Source organism: Haemaphysalis longicornis, unplaced genomic scaffold (assembly GCF_048455015.1).
Source record: "Haemaphysalis longicornis isolate Haplotype H1 unplaced genomic scaffold, Haemaphysalis longicornis Haplotype H1 scaffold_6, whole genome shotgun sequence".
NCBI classification, from domain to species: domain Eukaryota; kingdom Metazoa; phylum Arthropoda; class Arachnida; order Ixodida; family Ixodidae; genus Haemaphysalis; species Haemaphysalis longicornis.
The window spans coordinates 35,440,635-35,465,694 of NW_027526407.1; the positions used below are offsets into that span (position 1 = coordinate 35,440,635).

General features: G+C 47.2%; 1 protein-coding gene and 1 pseudogene across 1 annotated transcript; both read left to right on the plus strand.

The window, feature by feature from the left end:
• The first annotated feature begins 5,381 nt into the window (after positions 1-5,381).
• LOC144142471 (uncharacterized) lies at positions 5,382-18,711 on the plus strand. The gene is made up of 3 exons (XM_077674011.1): positions 5,382-5,538; positions 13,550-13,862; positions 18,399-18,711. Exons 1-3 carry the CDS (start codon positions 5,466-5,468, stop codon positions 18,649-18,651), a joined length of 639 nt encoding a protein of 212 aa, XP_077530137.1. The 5' UTR covers positions 5,382-5,465; the 3' UTR covers positions 18,652-18,711.
• Positions 10,311-13,542, plus strand: LOC144142470 (uncharacterized; annotated as a pseudogene).
• Positions 18,712-25,060: the final 6,349 nt, after the last annotated feature.

The window sequence follows — 25,060 nt, forward strand, 5'->3', positions numbered from 1 at the left end:
ACTCAGTGGTGAATGATAAATTTCCGCACGACCATTACACAATTTAAAATTTATAGAACGGGTTATAGCAAAGTGCATTGCCGTTAATAGCCTATGCGTAGGGCTAACAAGGGCAATTGGGTAATCCTCTTAGTCCTAGCGAGCGAAACTACAAGAAAACGTCACAAAGAGAGTATGATGGTGTTGATAATAATAGTTCACACGCGTACGAATGAATTCATTTTACTCTATGCACCAGGCCACTCCCCCGCATGAAGCGACCGTACTGAATTTTATTTAACACTTTTCTACAAATTTTTCGGTGTGGTGTGACAGCGATGGGCTATGAACCATCTACATCCGCAGAAGATTTAAATCAAGATGCCTCATGCAACATCGTTGTACCTTTTACATAATTTCCACTAATGCGTTTGCAATCTGTCTATCAGCAGGAATGCTTAGTTGTCCTAAAGATTTAATCTAAGACTATCTAATTGCGTTTCGCTTATTTCGTTCCATTTTATTTCAAAGTTGGTCAGTATAAACAAACCAGATTACGTTTTGGTATCCAACTTCCCTTCTGGCGAATGGTTAGTTGGTTCGCAACTTTGTTATGAAGGCTGGGAGAACGGGTGCTACTCGAAGAAATTAGTAATCCCTAAGCAGAAGACGTGCGGCCTAAAGCCATGAGTGGTTATTGGAATGATATATTCGTGCTCTTCAACCACCCCACGCTCACGAGTGATCGTCAGGCTGAGGTATTTGTGTTCTTTATATTTACATGGTGGGATAATTTTTATAGTAAAAAAGGACGGATGGTTATTATCACTAGTAACAGTCGGGCGCTTTTCTCCCCGTTTAGTGCCATTTTTCTGTATTTTCACCAATTAAAATGCATTTTAGGTTACATGGTGCCTGTTTTTTTTTTAAGAAACCTTTCACTCGTAATGCTTGCAGCCGTAGATCGACAAATTCTACTTTGCCTGCTCGTACATTTTGTGGGCTCAACAATCAGGCGTGCGTGCTACTCTGGGTGGCGTAGACTGTCATAATTGCTGAAATTAGAAGCTGAAGGAACTAAAAACAATGTTTTTTTTAATAGCAATATTACCATGGGCAACAAATTTCTCCCACGTCAACGTGGTTCAATTAAACAAGCCTAAGGAGTGCACGGCGCCGAACGGCACAGAAGGAAGGCGAGAGAAACATTTTTTTTTTACGAGGAGCGAGGTCTGCAGCGGTTAAACCCATCGGAGTCCTCTAAACAGGACTGCGGCCGACTATCGCGTACTGGGGCGCGGGAGCTTGCACTCGAAAGCCCACACCACCAGAGTGAACGCCGGGGCATATCCAAATTCATGGTGACGGCCAAGCGTGGGAACGGAAAAAACACGTCTGCTCAGTTACGAAGCGACGACCGGGTCCTTCCTGTTACACCTAGCGCAGTCTACTGGTTAGCTTTGAACTGTGCCGCAATCTCCTTGATCGACTGCTGAAACGCGCTGACTGTTCCGTGTTTGTGGCCTAGCGGGGTAGCGTCGCGTCCTTCAAGGCCTAAATTCTTGGTTTGAGCATAGAAAACACCGAATTTCTTTCATATCTGGGATTTTGTTGATTACATTCTCCCCTTTATCAATCCCACGTGTCTTCCTTCAAAATAAAGGTGAATAAGTACCTTTTGGCTTCGTGTTGGTGCATTGAGGAACCAGGATGTCATCGGACCTTAAGGGTAGCATGTATGCACGGATCTCGAAATATTTAACTGATAGATGCATCTACATGTGGGCGATGACGCACTGCTATAGACTGACTCGTGGTGTTCCACAAGGTGGTGTCCACAGTCCGGCGCTCTTCACCATCACTATAATGGGCATAGAGAAGTGTTTACCGCAATCAGTGGGAACATTCTTGTACGCGGATGAAATCTGCATATGGACTGCTGGACGCAACAGGCAGGTACTGCGTGCGAGACTCCAACGGTCAGTCAATTCCACTGCGGCGTGTCTAAGAAGCTGAGGCCTAGGTATATCAGCTGTGACGTGCGCTGCCATCGCTTTCACGAAGCATGATATATCAAATTATGGACTCACCCTTTCAGGCTGCACTATCACTATGTTCTGCAACACATGTTTTGTATGTGATATTTGACAGGCCCCTGACTTGGACAAAACATGTCCGCTATATAAAAGACAAGCTTGCGTCCTACGCCTACATTTTCCGCATGATATCAAGTAATGCCGGCGGATGCAACGTCCCGTCTCTTCTTCGGCTGTATGACGTCATGTGCGTAGGATTGTTACGCTACAGCCTTCCTGTTCTTCTCCCCCTCTCAAAAAGAAATTCGAGTGTTTTGCAAAGTATGCAAGCGCAGGTCCTGAGGGTGTGCATTGGAGTTCCGAAGACCACATTCACGGTGGGAACTATGGTGGTGTGTCGACGACTGGAACCACTGCTCTTCGCGCGCAGGAGCTCCTTTGCGCTCAACTGCGATTTGTAGCATGGCAGCAAGGTCATCCATAAGCACTCACTCAGCCACTGAAGTTCGAGATCGTCTGTCTCTGCATTACCAGCACCTTTCTCCGTCGCTGCAACCGCCTTCGGTGTATCGGTGTACCGGCGTCTGCAAATTACAACTGGAGTTCTCGGCATTACCCGAAAACAGGATATTGCCCCGCCCCCCCCCCCCCCCCCCCCCCCCTGCTTTAAAGTTCTGCCCGTTCGGACTGATCTTCCAGAAATACAGGGTCGACACACATCTATACACGGATAGATCTGTGATAGCTACCTCATCGGCTATGGGAATCTGGTATACTTCCTTCTGTACCGCCTTCAGCGCAACGCTTAGCCACACGACGACATCAATGGTCACCGACCTTGGCGCTCTGCGCGCTGCTTTCGCCGACATCATCGAGGAACCAGCACGTCGGTGGGCAGTCCTCACGGGTTCTCGTGCGGCCCTTCAGTGCTTAAAATCGTACACAAAAGATCGGCTCGTTTACGACATCAATGCATTGCCCTTGCAAGCTCTAAAGGCACACCATAATGTTGAGCTTCAGTGGATTCCTGCCCACGGCGGTATGACTGGGAACGTCAAGGCGGACACTGCGGCATCGATCGCACATGATCAGCACGGGCCAGTGATACCGATGCCGTTCTCCAGACGAGATGCTTGTGCCCTTCCGTCCAAGGCTGCCTGGAGATTTCAGCGATCTATGTTGCTCCTGCGGCGAAAAATTACTCGCCGCTTCACTCCATAGACTCGCATGGGACGTTTAGGATGCCTGACGGACTGTCCAAGCATGAGGAAGCGGTTCTCCACCGCGTACGGATAAATGTCGCTTACACAAGTTATTTTCGCGTTAACATGAAACTGGCCGCTTCCCCCTACTGCACTCTATGCGACGTGCGCGAGGACTTGAACCACGCATTATGTGAATGTACGCGCTGTACAGAAGCTAGGGCGTCTCTTTTACGGTCCTTGGGTTTTCCGCTTTCTAGAGGACTAATTCTAAGTGACGTGTGAGACCCTTGGTCTAACTCTGAACAAGCAGCTCGAGCGACAAAAGCTCTATTGTCTTTCCTGCGAAGCAAAGGACTTGATCAGTCTCTTTAGACAGGACTCTAATATTGAGCGAATCATCATCACAGTGATCACCATCATCCCCCCATCGATTTCATTTTTTCATACATCTGGTGTAGCAAGCTAGGCGCCATGCCCAAGCTAACCTCACAAGTATCATTAAGACTATTCTCTCTCTCTCTCTCTCTCTCTCTCTCTCTCTCTCTCTCTCTCTCTCTCTCTCTCTCTCTCTCTCTCTCTCTCTCTCTCTCTCTCTCTCTCTCTCTCTCTCTCTCCGCACACACACACATACCACGTTTAATATAAGGTACGTATCGCTTCTGCAGTCGCCGGCCGTCATTGAATTTGAAACGAAATTTCACCCTTGGCACTGGACGCTACGACCAGAGGCGTAGTTCCCCACGGAGGCGCTGCGAGGGCGATGACAACATTTGGATAAGCAGAATGGGCATTTATTTGTTTATTTATTTGTTTGCATCATACTTAAAATTCGATGTTCAATTTTGCAGGCAGGGCAACACGTATGTTTAAAATTTACAGTTACAAAAAATTGTGGTTTTAATAGAAGAACCCGTATTCGAACATGTGAAATCAGTTCTTTTACAAGAGCATTGGCTCGAAAGCACACATCAATTCAGTTGTGTCAAATTCCAACACTCCTATGAGAACACATAAGCAAATGGAGGCAAATTCAATGCAAGGGAGGAAGACGCGAACGGTACATCCTTGTTCATGCACACACTTGAGCCTCGAAACCTTAGCGAATGTTTTGGGCACAAGAATGAGTTATTAGGAAGGATTTCAAAGAATTACCATTAGAGATAAAAGACATATGGACCATTATTATCTCCGTGGGGCCTGTCTTGCGGTCGTATGTAACGCGGCAACGTATGTCTTTTCTGCACAACGTCAGCTTGCTTGACAGCCATGCTTAATTTACTGTCCCAAATTTGGGGGAAATGTGCTCCCGGCGTCATTCAACAAAACTAGAAATAAATAGCCATCCCTTTGGAACATAGTACCTACTTTATATGTTACCCGTCAAGCCGACAGTCGACGAAAAGCAAAATAACCGTGCTCCTAATAGAAAATAGAGCCCTCGATAGTCTGCTGCTCACAGCGACAAATTTAAACAGATGCGTGTAAGAAAATATTAATTCACTACGAGATGACGCCTTTAAGTATGCATGGAGGAATAAGTATGGAGGAGTATAAGTATGGAGGAATAATATAAGTATGGAGGAAGCATGGAGGAATAATATAAACAAAATACGCTGCCCCCTGGTCACAACAACTTTATAGAAGAAAATTGCTCCCCTACAGGGGCCACATCGAAAGGCACATCAATGTTTAAAACCATGGCGCCTGTAATGGTGCTACAAGGTTCAACACATTATCATTTCGACGGTGAAACACGAACCTGCCATATATGTGCCCTGTATGTTCAAGTAGTCGCCCACAGCGCTTACAGATAGGTGCTGTCTACATCACAATATTTGAAAGTATTGAAAGCACTGCTTTTGCACTTGACATTCCTGCCAGAATCTTCTTTTTCTGTTGGTATAGCTTGAAGCGTAGAACTATGACACCAAGAAACCTTAGTGCGACGAACATGGCGTCCTTGCTCATGGCTCCGTCAGCGAACAGTCTAAGAATAAAATCTGCCCACCGCTTCTAGGAGTCTTCTGCCATTGTCTCTGGCCGCCTTCCTAAGGCCTTGCCTCCACTGGGTTTCGTAGGGAAGCACTGCCCTGCGATGACACAGAAAATTGATGATGTTCGTTTTTACCGAACAATGGCGATGTTCGTGGCCGTGTTCGAGGCCACATCCCACGATGGCTTGGCCGTTGTACAAAACTGGGCTGGCGAGAGGACAGCAAATGTGACGGTGAATCTTAATCGCGGAATGCACCGAACCTTGATTGTACTTTGGCTCCTATTTGTTGTTTTTGTTGTTTTAGTACATACTCAAAGAAGGGGTAAGTCGACAAACCCTATTGTTTTGTTGCTTCCGAGGCCTACTTCAAAATGGCTACAAAATCATTCAAACTAATCAAAATCAGTTGCGTCAAATCTGTAACAAATTACAGGCAATCGAGCTACTCTTGTGCTATTTTTAGTGTCAAAAATAGTGGAAGTGCTACGTCGTACACTTGTGAGCATAGCTTCCAATTTTACTCGTAAGAAAGGGGTGGCCTAAGGCTGGGCGGGCCACCGCCCACGTGTCTAGCTATGTGCCCGCCTCCATTAAACTATTCATTTTTTTGTTACGGTGCTTTATGTATTCTTCGTGCATTGTTGTAGCTGAAAGTTTGTTTTTATTGCGTTTAACGGTGCTTCGATTTGATGTACCTTTCCAAACGAAGAGACTGCCAAAAACAGACTTGGCTGAATACGACAGCACTTCCACCGCTCTTCAAATACTGTTAACTGCATTTTTTATCATTTTCATAGCCTGTGCACTACTAAAAAAAATCTTGGAACGACAATAGCGGACACGTCAAGCTTTCAAAACGATCCTCATCCTATTGTATTTTTAATCCCGTTATGAATATCTGATCAATTTTTTAACGCCTTACTATTTCAAGCATTTGTAGCCGATTTCAGGTGTGAATAAAACTTTATGACTATTCAGTTCATCGTAATAAATTGTCGTGAAACAGATGTTTGTTCAACAAATTTAGTAGTGGGCTTTACAAAATAAGTCCCCGATAAATCAGCTGCTTGTCTTAACAACGGCAAGTGTGCTATATGCCTGAAGAAGAAGCAACTGAAACTCGCACAAAATGAGCGCGCCCGCACTTGGTGTCGTTGGGGAGTGACTGAATTCAAAAATTTTGAACAATGTTGCAGATATTTTAAGCAAACCCTGATAGAATTTCCACACTAAATGATTTCAAACAACGACACCATTCTGAGGCCAAGTAAGCACGCGAAGGCCGGTAGCTGCCGTGGTACCTTCATGTTGTTATCTATAATTTCACAAGTATAAATATGGTTTTCTGTAAGTTGTGTTCAGATTTTTTTTAGTGTCAATAGCCCTCATTAGAAGCACCGCCTTTATTAGGTCAACTTCATCTAGACAGAAGCGTTCTTTTTACATTAGTAATCTTCAGGGCTCTATTATAAACGCCTTAGTTTCTCCCGGCACTCCGCAAGGACGCTAAGGCAAGTGAATAATTACCTCGAGATATATTTTTTTGTGTATTTCTGCTCCCTACTGTTTTGTAAACACGTAAGCGTAGTTAGTGTCACCCAAAATACACTATCGCACGCTGCTGCTTACCGTCTCATTGCGGAACACGTTGTGTCGCTTTTGTAATATCCCTTCCCTGCCTTAATAATTCTGGGAACACTCCTAGCAATACCTTCAGTTTGAAGTCTGATGTGTAGGCAGTTCAAGAGTGCGTCTGAGATTCCCCTTGGGGGGAAGCTTGTTTGACAATATATGAAAGGCCTGGGAATAAGAAATTGATGAAAAACTGTGCTGAGTGAACGCAAGCTGTACGATCGTTCGTATTCTTTGAATACTTTACGTAAAATAACATATTGTCACGTGACACCTAGGCGGCCAATACCCCATACTGCCATGGCTCATCAAAGAAGACGACGAGGATGATGAAGAAGTAGCTGGGTCGCAGCGCGCGCTGTCATGGCCGCTACGTACATTATGTAAATAGATCGCTTTATCCCAACCCATCGTTCCTCTCATGTGTGTCCTGCCACCACGTAACATTTGGTCTATTTACATAATGTACGTAGCGGCCATGACAGCGCGCGCTGCGACCCAGCTACTTCTTCATCATCCTCGTCGTCTTCTTTGATGAGCCATGGCACTATGGGGTATTGGCCGCCTAGGTGTCACGTGACAATATTTTAGTTTTTGTTAGGACACAACGGGTAACAACTGTTATTTTTACGATACAAAGCAAATGAATAATACTTGTTATTCAGCTTTGGGACTCCTGTAACTTTCTGCCTTTTTTTTCTACGCAGGCCATCAAAATCTGGTTGCCTCCTTTCCCCTCAAAAAAACGGTCCTTAGGAAAAGGGGGTGGGGAGCGGGTGTGGTAAAAAGAAGGTTGAGTTTCCGTTGACAAAAGACGCTATGTTTTCTTGACACGCAGTATTATTCATTGTAGTTTTTTTCCTAGAGAGATATTAACATAGTGTTTGTACTGAAAGTGACTGCGATTGTTGCTCTGAATGTGCTGCGATGACAAGTGACTGTACATACTTCGTCTATTAAAATCTCTTCTTTGCATCCGAGTCAACCAACCGACTGCTACAAAAGTATGCAACACATATGCCCTATTAACGCATTTAATATTGATATGTACAGTCATAAAAAAAATCAAATGGGAACACGAAAATGTAAATACAGAAATAGCCCGAGTTTTTACCACGCAGAATAAATCGACTCGTAGGTTAATTACAGAAACGAAGTTGAGAAATGTCGCTGTTTAAATATACCAAGCACGCGACCGTACTTGACTTGCACCAGCATTATGTTAAATGCAGAGGACTTCAGGGGCTCGCCTTGTGATCGTAGCGTGCTCGCTCGACCCAAGTAGAGCCCACGGCGTTCCGTCGTAGCGGCTGTCTTCGCGGCGTAAATCTCAGGCTTCGAAAACCAAGCGGTTTATATAGTCATAAGCGGTCGAATGTCCCGAACTGATGGCGATAGTCATACATCTCCCCGTTGTTTAGCGAAAGCAAACTGCAGGTACATTTCAGGCAAAATATACGTAATTAACCGGCAGCGCCCGCGTTCATTTAGTTAGGAACGCTCGTTGTGTTGGTTTTTACGATAGTAAGCGAAAAAAAGTGGCCCTTCAACGCCGACACATGCGGGAGGAAAAACAAGCACAAAAAGTACGATCTCCTACTGGAGGTACAGGAAGATTGCATGGGAAGCGACCACTTTCCGATACTCGTACGTTTTCGTACAACCCCCACCAATACGAAGATTAAGTCAGACGCCACTACATGGCTAAGCCATATCACACACTGGGACAAATACCGCGAGTTATTATAGCAGCAGCCTCCGGCCATTAACATTGACCATCTGGTATCACAGCTAAGCGCAGTAAAGCCGAAAGCCACCAAGAACCTACGGGTTCCGTCTGACCATCCAGAACCTCCAAGACATCTGCTCACCTTATCGAATAGAAGGCTCCGGATTCTCGCTCAATACAGGCGGTCTGGCCGCGCTGCGCGCCACAAAGCACGGTTGCGCAAAATACAGCGTTGCATTGAAGAGTACACGACTACGCTCACGTCAGACCGCTGGATGGGAATTTGTGAATGCATCAATGGGCAGACGCACACGTCGAAGATATGGGCCATACTGAGCTCTCTCCTCGGCCAGCCCAAGACTTACAATGGCGCGGCTCGTGTGGCCCTCCTTGAAGGCATCAGCGGTCAGGAGCTCGCCGAACATGCTGCTCAAGTGTTTTTCTTTCAGACGTCTGGCCCTACAGCCACCACGTACCAGAAGGATGCAAGTTCTGAAGACAGTGAGTCACTTAATATTTCCTTCAGCATGCCAGAGCTTCAGCACGCCTTGCAGCATGCTAACGCACGTAGTACTTCAGGAGACGATGGTGTGTGCGTTGCTCATCTACGCAATATGCCTCACGACTACAAGCACTCTTCTCGTCGAGTTCAACGGAGTTTGGGAAATAGGAATACTGCTTTCCGCGGGAAGTTTTCTGAGGTGAAACCCATTCCGAAGCCTGGTAAGCCACCGCATACCTTATCAAACCTCAATCCGGTTTCTCTAATGTGATGTGTTTGCAAAGTAATGGAGAGCATGGTCAACACACGTTTGCTATGGTACCTTGAAGATCGCGACCTTTTGTCCCTACAATGTACGGATTCCGGCCTGGGCTATCAACACAAGATGTATTCCTCCGCCTTAAAGAGGATGTCCTCGACTAATTCAGTGCACCCACGAGCTGTTCTTGGAGTGGACATACGCAAGGCATCGGATGGCGTTCAAAACAGTACCATCATGACCAAAACACGCGCCTTTGGCATCAGAGGGAAAATGCACAACTTCATAGCGGGCTTGCTAGAAGGGCGAAGGTACCAAGTCGAAATTGGCCAAGGCGCCAGTGCTGTACGGGTCAACAGGTAGGCGTTTCGCAGGGCTCAGTGATCTCACCCACCCTGTTTAATATAGCTATGCACCAGCTACCAAGGCGCCTTGCGGACGTACCGGGCCTTAAACACGCGGTGCCTGTTTACTATGTCACCATGTGGACGCATCAAGGATCCATCGGTGAGCAGGAGGACGTCTTAGAAAGAGCCCTTAACATTATTCAGGACTACGCGGCGGAAACAGGTTTACACACCGCTCCAGACAAAACCGAGTTCGTCGTCATTCATGGTGGCCGACACACCCCCGTCAAACAAGAAGAAAAAAAGGTCTTCTAATTTTTGCTAGGTGATCGACCCCTAACTAAGGAATCTACTATCAAATACTCGGTATGCACCTTGACGAGAACTGCACAGCGACCACTTGGTTCAAACGCGCAACGAGGGACAGATAATAAATCCTGCACGCTTTACGCATAATCTGTAACCGCACTCGTGGAGTAAAGGAACGTGAAATGCGACAGTTTGCTCAAGCTTTTCTCGTCTCCCGTATACTGTATGGACTGCCGTTCAAAACAGTACCATCATGGCGTTCAAAACAGTACCATCATGACCAAAACACGCGCCTTTGGCATCAGAGGGAAAATGCACAACTTCATAGCGGGCTTGCTAGAAGGGCGAAGGTACCAAGTCGAAATTGGCCAAGGCGCCAGTGCTGTACGGGTCAACAGGTAGGCGTTTCGCAGGGCTCAGTGATCTCACCCACCCTGTTTAATATAGCTATGCACCAGCTACCAAGGCGCCTTGCGGACGTACCGGGCCTTAAACACGCGGTGCCTGTTTACTATGTCACCATGTGGACGCATCAAGGATCCATCGGTGAGCAGGAGGACGTCTTAGAAAGAGCCCTTAACATTATTCAGGACTACGCGGCGGAAACAGGTTTACACACCGCTCCAGACAAAACCGAGTTCGTCGTCATTCATGGTGGCCGACACACCCCCGTCAAACAGGAAGAAAAAAAGGTCTTCTAATTTTTGCTAGGTGATCGACCCCTAACTAAGGAATCTACTATCAAATACTCGGTATGCACCTTGACGAGAACTGCACAGCGACCACTTGGTTCAAACGCGCAACGAGGGACAGATAATAAATCCTGCACGCTTTACGCATAATCTGTAACCGCACTCGTGGAGTAAAGGAACGTGAAATGCGACAGTTTGCTCAAGCTTTTCTCGTCTCCCGTATACTGTATGGACTGCCGTATCATCCGGGCAACCGCACGCAAATGCTCGCGCTCGATCGGCTACTTAACGAGGCCGAACGCATTGTTACTGGACTTCCAAGGTACACACGCCTCGATGCGCTCAAGAGCTGTAGCAAGCTCAACAACCTTTCTGAGCTCCTCGACATGCACATCCGTACGCAGGATACGAGGCTCCGCGCGACAAATGCCGGGCGGTACACGCTCATCCTCCTCGGGTATGACATCCACACATTGCCCACTCTGCCCAACAAAACACCACCGTGGGGAGTCACTGTACTCACCGATATAAAGCCACTTTCACTTAATATGAACCCTACTCAGCGAGTGCGGCGCCTTGCCTACGCGAAGAGGCATGCTAAGGCTACGAGCTCCATCCTCTTGACTGAACGCATCGTATACACGGACGCTGCACTTCCGGTAGGTGGTACCAGCAACACCTGCTATGCCACTGCGTGGTACGACCCGACAAATGGATGCCAGAACCGACGCCATCATGTATCAACAGAGGCGATGTACAGCACACGAGTAGAGTTAATGGCCATTCTAGATTATTTGAAGTGGGCCCTCGAAACTTCATCTGAAACTGACCACGTTCACCATCGTGTGTACACTCATTCTCAGGCTGACCATAGAGCATGCGCTAATGTTCTTCACACAGATCATGTGCTGCAGAAGATCCGGCACCAGGCTTGAATACTCCGTGAACGCGGTCACGATGTTACCATCCTCTGGGTCTCCGCGCATTGTGGTATCCCCGGAAACAAGAAGGCTCATATATTAGCGCGCGCTCATCTTTACACCGCGCTACCCAGAGCCTCCGATACTCCTTTTCCTCTCCTAGGTACACCACGCGAGCTAGCAGATCCGATGGCAGACAAGCATCTGACCAAACAACAACGTGCGGCCTACCTCACAGCAGTTGGCAATGCACTCTTGATACCGCCGCTCCCCTCGAAAGTGTTCACACGGCGAGAGTCTGTCCTGCTTTGGAGAATTCAGGCAGGCACACTCCTTACTCCTTTTTTGCTGACCCGTTTTCTCAAACGTAACACACCACTTGTAAGTAGCACCTCCTCCACGTGGAACTGCCGCGCTGATCTCGACCACCTGTGTTGGGAGTACCCTCTCTACATTGCAGCTAGGCTTCGTGCCCTGGCCACCATAAAACGGGGACCCTGGCCTTCTTCTCTCCGGACATGGGCCTGTACGAATCCCAAGCCTCCGGATCGAGCCACCAAGCTCTGGCGAGTGTTCCTTCTGTTCCTTCAAGACCCGGCGGTGCCAACGGTTGGTGATCGGCTCCTCGACAGCCACAAGATTAAAGCGGCCCCACTTCGCTGCTTCCCAAACGTCCGTTAATAAATCGGAGGCAGCCCTACCCTTTCCCTCTGCTATAACACCGTAGTCCTTTCCACCGCCGAGCCTTCGGCACATTATAATGTGGAATAAACGTGGTTTGATTAATTCATCCCGCTGGTGCAGTTTCAGGCAGGGGCGCCCGAGCCCTGCGATGGAGGGAAATTTGAATTGCATTGGGTGCTAGCAGTGAGTGGGTAACGCTGCTACAGCCCATTATGGCGAATAACTGCTCTGCACTTCCGACAGCTTTCACATTGAGTGAAACAGCTTTAAGTTTTTAGTTAGGTGTGTTTTGGTTCATATTTTCGCATTCCCATTTCATTAGACCGCAGTACTATGCAATACTCGCAATGCTATGCTACCCGGCCGCTGCGGTGGCATTTAGTTGTGTTGTTCCTTCCCTTGGTCCCCCTGCATCTCAGGGAGCGCGCTCGCCAGCGTATTTTCTCTGCTCAAGTGTCTTAGCGCACCATGTCGACACATATTTATCGTTCTGGCTTCTGAATTGACGCTTTTCAAACGCAAAAAAAAAATCGCGGATCGATGGCCGGAAAACCCGGCCAATGACGGCAGGTTTCAAGTATAGACCGGCAAACGGCCCGCTGTCGAAAAACCGGTGGGGCTGGTCAAAAACTGGGCAGGTGGCAACCCTACAACGAAACAAATTGCTAGCATCGTTGTCTTTTTTTTAGTGAATATATTTCTTGCTACTTTTTAAACGTTGAGTTCGAGGTGGCGACTTTCCTGGCTACTTCAGGTAATTTTCCGGCGACTTCTTGTTTTGAGCAGCTGATAACCCAGGCCATAGCGTAGCGGCGCAGTGCAGCAGTGCACGGCGCCTGTCTCTCATTTGAATGGTGTCAGTGAGTTTGAAGGCAATTTGGTGATCTTGATGGCGTTGAAGATTAAGCAGGCGAAGCTCACGGACTTTTTTTCTGCTAAATAAAGTGGGCTGGCCGCCGCGCAGTGTTTCGTGTTTTTCTAGGCTTTCGTGTTTCACTAAATGCAGCTCCGACTGCTAGCTAAAGGTCCAATAAACCTTGCTACAGCTTGAATTCGTTTCGGGGTAAAAGCCTATCGGCTGGCCCACGGAACACCTATAAATCGATTGATCGATCGATTGATTGATTGATTGATTGATTGATTGATTGATTGATTGATTGATTGATTGATTGATTGATTGATTGATTGATTGATTGATTGATTGAGTGCAAGAGCGACATATTCACACTAGCTTCTTTTATCCTTTCACTCTGTGACAGTGCACAGGGTTAGGTGCAGCAGTCGGGAAGTCGCTGTCTGGGGTAAGCCGCAGAGGGACATATTCTGCCAGCCTCGCCTCACACGCCCTTCGGAGCGCAAAAAGCTCCGGTTCTGCCTCTGCAAGCGTGGATACGTGAGAAATGCATGGGGTGCTTGCATAAGGTGGAGAGAGTGCCGTAGTTGCGGACCAAAATCAAACCAGGACTTCAACCCTTGCGGTACAGTTTGTCCCCTCACGTGCAAGAAACTGATTCCGGGGTTCTGCTCGGTGCGTTGCGTTGTCGGTTGCGCCTGTCCCCCTGGTTATGTGCGGTGAGTGGACGTTTTCTTTTTTTCGTTTTTTGTATCCTTATCATCCATTTTATATGCTTGTCCTTCCTTAGAACGTTCAAAAATTACACCATTTAAAATAGTAGCCCCTTAGAGTTGTATTTGCGAACTGGCAGTGTCCTTTAAATGTTTGATTTGTTTTGTGTTTATTCCTGTAATAAGAAAACATGTTGCTCTGTACAGAATTACACGTGACAACGCTCGCGGTGTTAGTTTCATCCTCCCTGGACTCATTTAAAATGCACGCCTAATATTCTTTATAGACCCAAGTATGGCTTAGCCCCCACGCCAACGCAGCAGCATAGAATTTTGAGCGCCTTTCACATCGTCCATTTCAGCCATAAACGTTGTAAGCCAGAAGAAACGGTGTGGTTATGTAAGTGGTATTCATGTACCAGACAGCTCAGTCATCATCATCACCAGCCTACCTACGCCACTGTAAGGCAAAGGCCTCTCCCATTATTCTCCAATTATCCCGGTCCTGTGCTGAGACCGATTTATATACGCAAACCTCTTGATCTCATCTGCCCATCTAACTCAGGGTGTCGAACCGGAACCGGAACCGAACCGAAAACCGGAACCGAACCCGAATTTTCGCCCGGAACCGGAACTGAACCGGAACCGTATTTTTTCCGCCATTTTGGAACTGAACCCGAACCGGAAAGAATCGAAGGAACCGTTCCGAACCAGTTCCGGGGCCTCAAAAATGTGATTTCTAGTTTTCCATTTCGGTACCCTACCTTGCGTCTGAAGATATTTTGCCACTCGCCAGACAGAACCATGAAATATTTTGCGTAGTCTGCAGTTCCCAAGGCCCATCATGTTCTTTTGTAATTATTGCCCACAATTAATTGTAAAGTTGTCCGTATATACTATCAGTTTGCGTTAGGTACTGCCCATCGCTCCCAAATATCTTTTACATTTAGCATAACTTAAGTTAAACACATATTACGAGGCAACATATCTTGGAATATTCTTCATGGTTTCTATCTACATGGTGTTTAAAATCGTGTAAAGTTTTCAATGTGTTGTTAATTCGCATGCATCCCTGCCCGCTTGTGAAGGCCTTCCGGGACACCATCAACAATAAATTCATATCTTCCACTTAATCTAGTTTGAATGGGCAGTTATATACAAACAGCACGAAGACACAAAATTCTCGCAGTTCTCAAAATTAACGTCACTTTTTCTTGTATACAGTGCCGTTGTGTCCTTTGGTTACTGCTCTAAGAGAACATGGGATATAAAAAATGGGGAATCTTAATTTCCACTTTTAAAGTATATTTGATAGCATTTTCATGTTATCTTGAATCTGCTCAACCTTACCCAATAGAGGTGGATGGATTGAAGTTGATTAGTGCGGGTTAGTGGGTAGACGGGGGTGAATTAGTTTGGTGAGTGAATGAGCTAATGTGAATAAATGGGACTGGTGCGTTGATTAATTTCTATTAAAGGAATTAGCGGGTCAGTTAAGGCGGATTCGACGGTCGGACCAAACATGATATCTTTGGGGTCCTTGGCATTTGGAAATTTTGCAGCGTTCTTCTTCTCGACCAATCAGGAAATTTTGTCACGCACAAAGTAGCCACAAAGTTATGTGAGGACCGCCTGAATGCTATAAAAGGTCTTTCTTTATGCCCGTATTGCGCTATTATGTTGTTGCCATATTAAAATTGACATCTCGGACTAAAGTTAATAACTAATTGCCTAATGCATATTTTATATCCATCAAAGGGTTTTCAGTTGGGAGGGGAGACAGTTGGAAAGAAACTAAACTGCAAGAAAAAAAGGGAGGGAGGATCAACTGGTTCGAAGCAAGAGACGCCCGATAGCATTCTTCAATACTTTCTCTTTGTGCTATCGTTCTGCAGCCTCCCACAGGTGTAGCATCTCAACCCCCGAACACAGCCCCCTCTAAGATGAGGAAGCGGCGATAGCACGTACGCTTAGCCAAAGCGGCGCCAAAACTCTCGTAACAGACTCTTAGCAGGCGTGGCCCAACTTTGCCAACGGTCGATTGCATGTTACAACACTTCCGATGATCAATCAGAGACCACCAACGAGCCCAGTCACTATTGTATGGGCACCAGCTCATACTGGCATCCCCGGCAAACAAGATCACCAACCTCGCAGTGGTTCGAGATTTGACTCGCTTAGCCAGCGCTAATGAAGCCCGGCCCGAGTGCATGCATCCTGCAGTCACAGACCGGGAAGTTACTCAGCACTATGACCTCTTCCATAGAACGTATTCCTCCCCGCACAAATCGCTACCGATTAACCAGGAAAGATTACTCCCGCACCGTGTGGGCATACACCTTCCCACACAACACCAGACTTCACCTCTTTGACGGGACACAACTATCTTTATTTCGTTGCTTCTGTGGACAGCCTGGGAACCACATACACATAGTTGGCGGCTGCGACAAGTGTACCGTATATCCATCCAACCTCTACGTTTCCATAGGGAATTGGGAGACAGTCATGGCCTGCTCCGGCCTGGAAGATCAGTTGCTCTTGATGGAAACGGCTGTCGATTCGGCCCCCTCGAATGAGGACGCCTCTCTGAAATTTTGCCTCGATTGAATTAAACTTCATTCTCTCTCTCTCTCTCTCTCTCTCTCTCTCTCTCTCTCTCTCTCTCTCTCTCTCTCTCTCCTCTCTCTCTCTCTCTCTCTCTCTCTCTCTCTCTCTCTCTCTCTCTCTCTCTCCTCTCTCTCTCTCTCTCTCTCTCTCTCTCTCTCTCTCTCTCTCTCTCTCTCTCTCTCTCTCTCTCTCTCTCCAAGTGATCATTACTGCTGCTTGTGACTTCACTTGGCTATCATCTTTCCTAGAGCCCAATCGCTGTCAGCAGTCGCTGAAGGGCCAATACCAAGTTCCTATCTCCGGTGGTTCCCTATCCAATGCCGTCCTATACAAGCCGTCCTATACACGCCGTCCAAACAGCACAGAGCAACCATTCTTTCTTTCTAACAGCTCTGTTAGCAGATAAAAGATGAGCAGAAGGAAATTTCTCTAAATGCCACGTGCCACGCTTGGCAGTCGGCGCCACATACTCGTCACACTACCATAGAAAACATTTGGCAGGTACCGTTAAAGGAGCTAATCCACACTTTAGATAAACTCGCCGTGGTGGCTCAGTGGCTAAGGCGTTGCGCTGCTGAGCACACAGACGCGGTTTAGGTTCCCGGCCGCAGCGGCCGCTTTTCTGATGGAAGCGAAAAGCGAAAACATCTGTGTGTCCGAAATTTCGGTGCACGTAAAGGTTCCCAGGTGGTCAAAATTATTTCGGAGCCCTCCACTATGGCGCGACTTGTCGTCGGCGTTGCGTCGGCGCGTTAAACCCAACAATAAATAAATAAATAAATAAATAAATAAATAAATAAATAAATCAACACTTTCGATAAATGCTTTCACTCTTATTCGCATCTGGAAGGACTGCGAAAACTATAGCTATTGCCAGCACAGAGCAACAGTGCGTGATTTGCTCGTCGCTGCGGATACACCTTCCGTTTCTGCTTCGCTTTTGTGGCTTTTTTTAAAGTGGCTATCAAATGCGCTCTATTCTGAAACTTAAGGAAAGCCGGAAAACAGCCGCTACACCGCTGTAATGACGTCATTCAGCGGTCGAAGAACGTGAAGACCGGGAAGTAGAGAAAAATATTTTGAGCAAGTTTCTATGTTATCTGACGAGGAGAGAGCAGTAATTTTTGGCTGAGGTACTATGCGACCCCATATTCTAATGTGTCGGTTGACTACTTTCTGCAAGCACTCAAGATTTAGAAAAAAGTGGAAAAAAGTGTTGCAGGGTCGCTTTAGTTTGGCGAAGACAAAATATTTAGACAAAGAAACCTTCATTATGACTTTGTTGTTATGCCGACTTGATAAGGAAACGAAAAACGAGCACAAAAAATTAACAGAAAAAAACACGCCAGCTTTTTTTCTTCGAACCCGTTTGAACCCGTTTGAACCGGTTCGAACCGGTTCGAACCGGAACGGAATGGTGCTGTGGAACTGAATCCGAACCGAACCCGAAAGGCTTGAACCCGAACCGGAACCGAACCCGAAAAAATTCCGGTTCGACACCCTGATCTAACTTTCTGCCGCCCCCAACCATGCTTGCCTCAGTAAGACTGCTTAAATATCTAAACCAGAAAACCGAAAAAATGCACTGAAGTTTTGAAGTACATCCGCGATAGCTTCGTGACACAGGAGCAGGAAACAAAAGAGGTGTAAAAACCGCGGCGAGTGAAAAATAGCTCAGCAAGAAAACAACAGAGTGAGAGAAGGCATGACGAACAAACTGCACGTCATGATAACTGAGCAACAAAAGAGCACGTTTATGTGTTTGAGTGTTTTTCTCCAAAACTTTCGTTACTCTGCACACACAAACCTTTCCGCGACGAGCCGATTTCATTTCAAAATTCTCGCCACTTCGATTCAAGAAGTTATTTTTTTTACTTTTCGCATCCTTGTTAGAATACGTACTGATTGCGGGATTTCTATTGCTTACCTTTCCAGTCATCCAAACCCGAGGGTGAGGAAGTGTGTATCTGCCAGGTCGTGCCCACCGAAGTGTCCAGCCAACTCAAAATTTCATCTGTGCGTGTCTAGCTGTGAGCCAAGATGCTACACCCGTCGACCCAAGAAATGTGTCACGTGGTGCTACAATGGGGACTGCGTCTGCCAAAATGGTTACGCCAAGACTATTACCAACGGCAGGATTGCATGCGTGCCGATTAGAAGCTGCTACTCTTTTGGCTGGCATATATGAGCGATGGACCGATCAATAAGAAAATAGAAAAATAAAGAGTTTGTACCTTTCTTAAAACCCGGCCCGTTCTTTGTACAACGCCGCTCAAGTGTTACGTACATAAATTGTTCACACTAATAAAACGTGCTCTAAAGACACTGCCATGCTTATACGGAGCTGCAAGTAAAACTCATCGCCGCCAAATATGTATTTTCAAATACATTCAGGTAATGAATGTCATTATTCTGCTTAAATAATTATTGTCACTTCACTACTTTAGCTTTACGAACGCTTTATCGGTGTAGACAAAACAAACTGTGTTTTTACAGATCCCCTACTTTTCCTTTTACACCCTCAAAGCGTAGAAGCTGCGCGGAACTTATATATCTCCAGGCATGAGGCATTACCTGGAAATAAAGTTGCAGGTAGGCCACAACCGAAGTGATTGTACGGAAGTCGCACGCCGCATAAAAAGAATTTTCTGGCTTTCTGGTAACTTTTGAGACACCCAGAAACAAGCTGTTCCGAAATGGCGTTCGATGCTTTAAAAATTAACTTTATAGAATCGAGGGCCGCCTAATGCAAGTATTTAATAAATGAGGGTGATGCAATCCAAATTTATATATTGTGTTTCATATATTTCCCATTACGTATAATGGGAACGAGCCCAGTCGTCATAAGCCAGCTCGTCATCAGAGAGCTGGTCATAGCGCAACTTGTCCCATCGGCCTTTTGGTACACTGCCATCTCGAGATAGGAACTCTCAAGCAACGTGCTTTTCGTCGCATGAGTTTCGTTGCACCACTACCGGGTGAACACAACCCTCGAAGCGCTGACCGGAATTTAGCATTAAAAGCGGTTCGGAAGCTGGTTTGAACAATGTTAAACTCGTTACAACTGTTTCTGAGGCCGTGTGGAGGTCCGTGCCAGCTGCACGCGTGTATAATGCCCTGGAGCGCTGCTTTTATTTTCGTTGGGGAAAGTGGGGGGGGGGGGGGGACGGGGGGAGAAGTCAGCGTGACCGGGACTGCTTTGAAGGGATGATCATACAGGGGCCTTGAAGGTCGGTGCTTAGGTAGTACGGACAATGGTTACGTTACAGCTGTAGTTGGGTAGGGTGGTAGAGAGGTCTGTGTGACCACCTCTTGGTGTGACTTACACATGTGTTTGATCTCTTTAAACGCAGTTGAAACTCTGTTCGTGGCGGCGGGAAAGGGGGAGGTAGAAGGAGCAGCACGCCGTTTGTGTTTTGAAAGCAGACCTGATACCAGACCAATGTCACCATGTAAATCTGGGCACACAAACTGAGTTGGTTTTTGTCGTTTGGATTCCGTTTGTGTCACTTGGACTTCACTTCCCCGCGACATTGTAAAACAACACCCGCATTTCCCCGAAGGGGAGCATGGGGAAGTGCGAATGCACGGGTGATGCTATGAGGGGAAGTTATGTTGAACTGTGTTGGCATTCGCCCGTTAGTTGCATTTAACACCCCCGCGTGATCAAGTGGGGATTCACACACCCCGTTAGTCGTTCTCTGGAAATCTTGGTGAATTAAAGTGTATGTTCGAGGAGATCACACACACACGCAAGTAAAGTGAAACGACAGTATTCTTTATTCAGCACTTGTTGGTGTTGTCGTTGTAGTTGACGGTCATTATGACCGCCTTGTGGTCACTGAAATGTACGGTCAAGAGTTGTTGCAAGACCGCGCGTATCAGACAGTTCCTCGCAAAGGCCAGGTCGATGTAGCTGCCGTCGATGGTGGTGGGAGCCTCTAGCGGTAGGCACGTCATGGAGTGGTTGGCGAGCATGTATTCCATCAACCACTCGCCGCCCTTTCGCGCGTCCACGTTAAAGTCCCCAACAACCACGACCGGGTCCGAGGGCTTTACGCGCCTGGCCACACTCTCCATCGCCGCGTCCACGTATTCGACGACGTCGTCGCGCGAGATGTTTGGCGCGAGGTAGAGGATGACGACCACGATTTCGTCGCCCGAGTACCGTATAAACCGGATTATAGGTCGACCCGGTATATAGGTCGACCCCCTACCTTGAGGTGGGAAAAGTTGACAAAAACATAATTCGGCACAGAAGCGCACTCACAATGTCTATATTTATTTTCGACTCCCGTTCGTCACTGCCACTCACTATGCCTGCCGAAGTCACTCGTCCGAGCTCTCAGAGTCGTCCAAGGATGACTGCTTCGCACTGTCATCTTCCATGCCATCAGGCGCGTTGCTGATGGAGCACTTCCTGAACGCTCGTGTAACCATGTCGTCGGGCAGCGACTGCCCAGAGAAGGACACACAGCTTGACACGGTCGCAGCCGGCCCGTATAGGTCATTTGTCGTCGCCGGCTAACCACTCATTGTACAGTTCGCGGAGCCCGTCCGCGCATAGCCTCCGGAGCGATCGTGAGCGAAGTTTCCGGACGAAGTTCCCGGACGAAGTCCGCCACTTTGTTCTCCAACTCAGGGTGCACCGCTTGACGTCCACGGAACGATCGGTTACGGGGTTTGCACGCGCACAGCTTAGCTTTCTGGCTCCGCCAGTACCGCACACTTTTTTCCGAAACGCCTAACTGGCGTTGCGCTGCCATATTTCCATTCTGCTAGGTGACTCAATCGCCGTCAGCATAAACGCCGCGGTGAACTGGCGTCGACTGCCGCCACTCATCTCGGAACAGAGACGTACAGAAATGTACGCACGCACAATAAACGAGTAAAAGACGAAAAACTAGAGAAAAGCGAAATCACATAAAGGCCTGATAGTGCGAGAGAGCAGTCCGACACGAATGGCGATGGCGACGGACTGCGCTTGCACATTGTTGCCAGACAACGATTTACATTCTGCCAATGACCGCTATATAAGACGAGGGGTGACTTTTGTGCGGATTTTTTTGGAAAAAAACTCGACCTATATTCCGGTTTATACGGTACGCGTCGGTGTAGACGGCACTGTACGGCGACTCGTCCCTGACCGGCGAGGTGGACACGGCGTGCGACACGAGGTTCGCGTAGACGTGACCGACGAGGTAGACGCCGCAGTACTCGCCCCGGAGAAGCAGCAGTCGTCGTCGAAGCAGCAGTCGTCGAAGCAGCAGTCGTCCTGGCGAAGCAGCAGTCGTCGTCGTCGATGGGGAAGTGGGAATGCACGGGTGATGCGAAAGAATTCTTCTTGGCCAATCGCCCTAAGTGGGTATGTGCTAAAGAAATTAGGAACTCTTCTTGGCCAATCGCCCTAAGTGGGTATGTGGTGCGGACGGACGGACGGCGGTGGACGCGTGATTCAGGGTCGCTTAAGAAGTGCATTCGCACTTAAAAAAAGCCGTGGCTTTAAAGGGCCAGGAAGAATGGCCTAAGGCGAAATGACGTGACCCCTAACAAAAAAGAAACATCAGAGTATAACTGCGCGTCATGTGGTATCAGTTTGAATCCAATTATAATTTTAACATAATCAAAGAGGTCCGACGGTATATTGATCTCATTTCTTGAGCAAAAAAGCTCAAGCACACTCGGCAAGGGCCGTAGCCAAAACGCTTTTCGGGGAGAGGGGGGGAGGAGGGGTGTTATTCGAAGGGAGAACATTTGCCGTAGTAAGCACTAAGTCTGGCTCCCTTGCTGCCTGGAAAAAAATTCCGCTTAGGTTCGAGCCCCTGCCACACTCCCTCTGGCTTCGTTCCTACACTCGTCTATACCTTTCTTTAAAAGCCGACGCATAGCAGGTGGTAACGTAACTTTGCTGTTGCAAAACAAGCTGTCATGCGAGTTTTCCATGTGACGAATATTTCGGCAACAAGAGAATTCTTAGTACGAAATACCCTGTGAACAGTTGGCATTCCTGACCAGTTTACCTGTGACGAGTTGGCCTACGACGAGTGGGCTTGCGACGGGTGGTCCTACACCCGACGTGAGCATGTGAGGTACTGAAGCCTTATTCTTCCAAATTAACCAAAGTTGCATTTTGTTTTTTACTGCACCTTTAACGGGTCACAATTTTTCGGGACTCCTTCACTAGTTGACTTGTCTGAAACACCTGTAATTTTCGCCGCAATTGACCAGTGTGGTAACTGAAAATTTATTTTTAATTAGTCGGCCACTCGTAAAGCTGTTGGAAGCAAGTTCCGTATATTGAGAATGTGAAAAAATATATTTGCATGTGTAGAAATACGCTGAGAATTCTCATTCGGAATAATTATAGAGCTGCAATTATGGGAAGTTTAAACCCCCGTAGCGGTAATAGAATAAAAATGGTACATAAATTTGTTTGGAAGCGCATATATATTTTGTTCGTTTTAAGCCACGTGACACAAGCCCTGCTATTTACGCTATATCATACGCCATGCACTTCGCGCCACTTTTACGAGCTCACAAATGAATCTCCGTGTACCTTACAGATTATTTAGGCAATATTACAACAGGCATCTGCATACGCTCAGTTGGCCATGCAAGTGCCTATTTTGCTTGACGTCAAGGAGTCATCTATCGGCACCGTGCAAACTTCGCGCCAACCATCGATCCGAGTGCAGGGGCCATCTCGTGGCAGGGGGATGGACTTAACAAATGACGCAGGCTGCAGTTCACACGTCAGATGGCAGGACGAACTCGTCGCTTTCCGACTCGCGAGCCGCCTTACAAAGTGGTTTTTGTTCACTAATGGCGCGGCAGGTACCGAACACAGACACTGCCCGATTTTCAAACACGAAAGCGAGCGTTGGGAAATCATGATTTCCTGAAAAGGGTGTGACACTGTGCATTTTGTCTACGCTTCTTCTCGCACAAACGTCAAATATATTGCAGGCCCCAAACGCCTAAACTAAACATTCCTTATTACTTAAAGTGACCAGACGTCCCGATTTAGGCGGGACACGTCCCGGTTTTGCGGCTGTGGTTCCGCTGTCCCGCAGCCTGTTTGTGGGACGGCATTTTGTCCCGACTTTGGTTGGAAATATGAAAAACGGGTATCAAGCCCAGTGTCACTAATGAAAAGCTGGAGGAAACCGTTTGAGGAACTTCGAGAAAAAAACGCACACGACAGGACTATGCAGGAAACTATTGTTTCTTGCTTAGTCCCAATGTCTGAGCTGTTTTCTTGAAGTTGAATAGTTCATGATAGCCAGGTTTCTGTAAGTATAACTATGTCACATTCTGATATTTTAATTAGGTCGGCAAGGGATTCGCGTTTCTGGATGATACTACGAATGTTAGTGTAAAGGACAGAGAATGAGCTATGATTACTCTCTGTGTCACGACGTTTGGTGTCGTGGGGACGTGGTACCGGGGATGAAGGTCGTGCAATATTGCGGCCTACCTGGGGTGACAATCATTGATTGATTGATTGTAGGGGTTTAACGCGCCAACACAACGCAGGCGATGAGGCGCGCCGTAGTGGAGTGCTCCGGATTAATTTCGATCACCTGGGGATCTTTAATGTGCGCCGAAATCTCGCACACACGGGCGTTTTTGCTTTTGGCCTCCATCAGAAAAGCGGCCGCCGCGGCCGGGAATCGAACCCGCGACCTTGTGCTCAGCAGCGCAACGCCTTAGCCATTGAGCCACCGCGGCGGCTGACAATCACTCTTCAACCTTTTTGTGTGTGGCGTCTGAGCGATAAGTTCTAGACCCGGTTAAAAGCTTTTTGTATTTTAGTTTGAAGACCGCACCCTGCTCGCGAGCGAATCGGACGACGTCCCTTCAAACAGAGCGGCTAGCGGTACAGAAGTCTTCTGCGATGCTGTAACGTGTGCATTTTAGTTTGGCGGTGTTGGATAGCATAGTTTCCCGTGTCTTGAAAAATGTAAAATTAACAGTTATAAAAAGGCTTTTCCCCGGGACGATTTTCCCCAGATGGTGTGCCGTTGCTATTGCCTTTGTGTCGACGGTTACATTAAGATTGGCGATGATGATAATTTCTATTGGTTTTCCTTTTGTATCGGGATGATGACATGTCATCTTACCAAAAAGGACTAATATACCCATGTTTTACACTCTTGGTTTAATACTAGCGCTGCTTAGGGCAGGAACAAAAGGCTTATTGGGCACAAAATACTTTTTTTTTCCTGTTACAGGTGGCAACTGTCCTAGGCAATATTCCCCTCTCTGCTTTTTCTCCACCAGCATTCTAATCTTCTTTTCGTCCACTCGACAGTCTTGAAGTTAACTTCCTCTGTGATACCCTTAAATCCCAGGGCTTCTGGAAGCACAATATTCCCTTCATGAAGATTTGGATTGATATCCTCACATTCTAACACTATGTGCCGCATAGTTTCCGTTTCTTTTCCGCAGACCACGCATACCCCATCATTTTGTGAATACTTCCCCACAAAACTTTTAGTTCGCAGGCAACCTGCTCTAGCCTCAAAAAGCAAAGCACTGCCCTGGGAATTATCGTAGAAGTTTTCCTTTCTGATGTTCAATTTCTCAGCTCTGTA

Excerpts from the sequence above, each read along its gene's own strand:
- LOC144142471 (XM_077674011.1), top strand. The coding sequence starts at position 5,466 with ATGCACCGAACCTTGATTGTACTTTGGCTCCTATTTGTTGTTTTTGTT. Across the intron at positions 5,539-13,549 it reads AGTACATACTCAAAGAAGGG|TGCACAGGGTTAGGTGCAGC; the intron begins GTAAGTCGACAA and ends ACTCTGTGACAG. Across the intron at positions 13,863-18,398 it reads TGTCCCCCTGGTTATGTGCG|TCATCCAAACCCGAGGGTGA; the intron begins GTGAGTGGACGT and ends TTACCTTTCCAG.